Source organism: Olea europaea, unplaced genomic scaffold (genome assembly GCF_002742605.1).
Source record: "Olea europaea var. sylvestris unplaced genomic scaffold, O_europaea_v1 scaffold1020, whole genome shotgun sequence".
NCBI lineage: Eukaryota > Viridiplantae > Streptophyta > Magnoliopsida > Lamiales > Oleaceae > Olea > Olea europaea.
The window spans coordinates 377012-379736 of NW_019227527.1; the positions used below are offsets into that span (position 1 = coordinate 377012).

Consider the following 2725-nt stretch of genomic DNA (forward strand, 5'->3'; position numbering starts at 1 on the left):
ATATTATATGTAAATCAGAAACTTTTCTTTTCTTTTCTTTTCAACTACTTTATTTCAAAAAAACACTATACAAAATATTATAATCGCCAAATAATGGGGCTCAAACGGGAGCTAAATTTTAACCATCTTGTCACTTGTACGTTTTAGCAGTTGTATCTTCCTACACATCTGCTTTTTCTTTTGTCAAACTAATATAAAAGAATAAGGAGCGACAAATTTCAACATAATTTTCTTCTTAAAAAATCAGTTAACTTTCAGTACTTTGAACACTACTAATTACTATATAAAGTGAAAAATTTTGATCTTGGAAACTATCATAGACTCTTGATCTTATTTTGCAATAATTCTAGGACTTGGATAGATTCCGTCCTGCAGGTGCCCATGAATATATCTCAGAAGGTAACGTACCATTTGTTAGCAAATTTTGTTGCACCCCATATATCTCAGAGACATCAATCCGGTGGCGCCGCCTTTTGTTTTGGTACTGCTGGTTATGATTGGCAGCGGCCGCGGCGGCAACAATTTCATTATCCTCTAATGGGAAGTGATCAAAAGTGGCATTCATGAAAGTAGCAGCCATAATAACTACAGGGCCTGAAGCAATGAGAGCACCAACCACACTCCCTCCTACAACCTGCCCTTGAGCCCCGGCCAGGTATACTGTAATACCGGCAGCCACTCCCGGCGGTTCTGGTGGCGGCAGAATTGAACCGAGCAACGAGAGAATCTCGAATCGGCCATGGAGAGTGATGACTGATCCCGATGAAGCTGGCTGTCGGACGGTGACATTGGTGGCGCAACCCGTCGCGTTAAGTACGCATAGGCCACGCTGTTTCCGCTGGGAAAAGTTTATTAAGGTTTCATTAATATCGCAGCCGGAGTTTACTTCTATTGCATATACTCTTAGTGCATTAGCACTTTCACTGGTGATGATAATCGGTGGTCTAGGTTTGTTCTTGGAGCCAGCTGGCCTTCCGCGAGGGCGGCGGAGGGATTCTCCCTCCGGCGTGCGCTGTAGCGCCACTAGCAAACTACCTTTTGCATCAACTCCGTGGCCGTGGCCGTGGCCACTTCCGCCATCTACTTCTGCAACACCAGCCATTTCTGCACACTGGGAGAATCACCAAATATGTGTTTAAGTAGGCAAAATGTAAGAGAAGGAAAAAAAAATTAAATTTTGTTGATTAGAAGATGATTAAGTAATACTTTTATAGCCATGTAGTTTATACTTGTGCTCCCTTTCCTAACTTTCAACAAATTTTTCTTTCATGTTAATTGCCTTCCCCAACAAAATCCATGTCTCCATTAATTATACTTCATTTGAACCAAAGCCATGTTTAATGCACAACTTCGAGAGAAATCTCAAAATTTTTATTCAATAATTAGCAAATAAAAATAATAATAAATAATAAATAAATAAAGGAAGAAGATAAAGAAGAAAGAAAAAGGTATAACTTGAATTTTGTTTATAGTAGAACTAGAGAGGAAGAAACGTAGAACCTATTTAGTTTAATTAAAAATCAAATTTTTAGCCCCTGTTTGCCGGATATTAAATTCAGATTTTAATTTAAATTAAAGTCAACAATTAATTTTCATCGTACATTTGATGAGACCTCACAGTTTTTCAATTATACATTTCATCAATTTTTATCAAAATTTTCTAAAAATCTAATTTTAATACTCATCAAACAACGACTTAGTAAATTTTGATAAAACTTAATGATATGTATATTAGCCCCGTTTTGGCCCCTATTATTTCCAAAACTTTAATGGTTAGAATAGTGTTTTTTTTAATGTGTACTTGAAAAAGAATGAAACGTTTTTTATTTACGTGTAATATTATTTTATGAAAGATTGTGTAGTTGAAAATAATAGAGAGAAAAAAGAATGAGAATAGGGGCCAAACGGGGCATTAGAAAGGTTGATAAAAATAGTGATCAAAGAAGGCCTAATCTAGTATTGTACAATTACAACGAATGAAACTTAAATTTAGTTTTCCATCTTTTTTTAATTATAATTGCTATTCAATCCAACCAACTAAAATATACATCGAATGCTTTGCAAGGGATATGATATGAAGTATTGATCACTACAAAAAATGAACACAAAGACAAGAATTTAATCTGACATAGAAATTGGAGATTTTATTCAATTGTAATGGATAAAAAATTACAACAAGTTTGTTTCTCACAATTATTCTAATTTTTGTATTAAATCATCCTGTAAAGAGGAGCCAACTATATAAAAGGGAACACATCAAAACCTTAACAATATTCTTAAAGATGAAAATAATATAAAAAAAAATTGTAGAATAAAAGAAACAATGTTTTCCAAAAAAATGCTTGGAATAAAGTAAATAATATTTTCTAGAAAAAAATCCAACTAAATTTGGGTTACAAACCCAATAATCTCAACTTTAACACGAATTTCACTGCAACGAACAAAACTTCAAAATTTCTCCACCTCGAGAAAAAAATCAATTGCAAGGAATGAATTGAACTCTTCAACAAGAACGAAACTAACTTCTTCAACGAACCAAAAATTTTCCACTTCTTCCATGATATCCAACTAAAATAAATGAATCCAAGCACTGCTACATAGAATTACCTCGAATTCAAAATTACAAATTATTTAAAATTTACCAAACAGGGACAAAACACACCTTAAAACATAATCAAAACCAAATGCTTCTGTAGAAGGCCCCTTACTAGACTCAACACCTTTA

General features: G+C 34.0%; 1 protein-coding gene across 1 annotated transcript; it reads right to left on the reverse strand.

Annotated features, from left to right (window-relative positions):
* Window positions 1-216: 216 nt before the first annotated feature.
* LOC111372657 (AT-hook motif nuclear-localized protein 16-like) lies at window positions 217-1211 on the reverse strand. The gene has a single exon (XM_022995039.1). It carries the CDS (start codon window positions 1100-1102, stop codon window positions 347-349), a length of 756 nt encoding a protein of 251 aa, XP_022850807.1. The 5' UTR covers window positions 1103-1211; the 3' UTR covers window positions 217-346.
* Between the last annotated feature and the right edge of the window lie 1514 nt (window positions 1212-2725).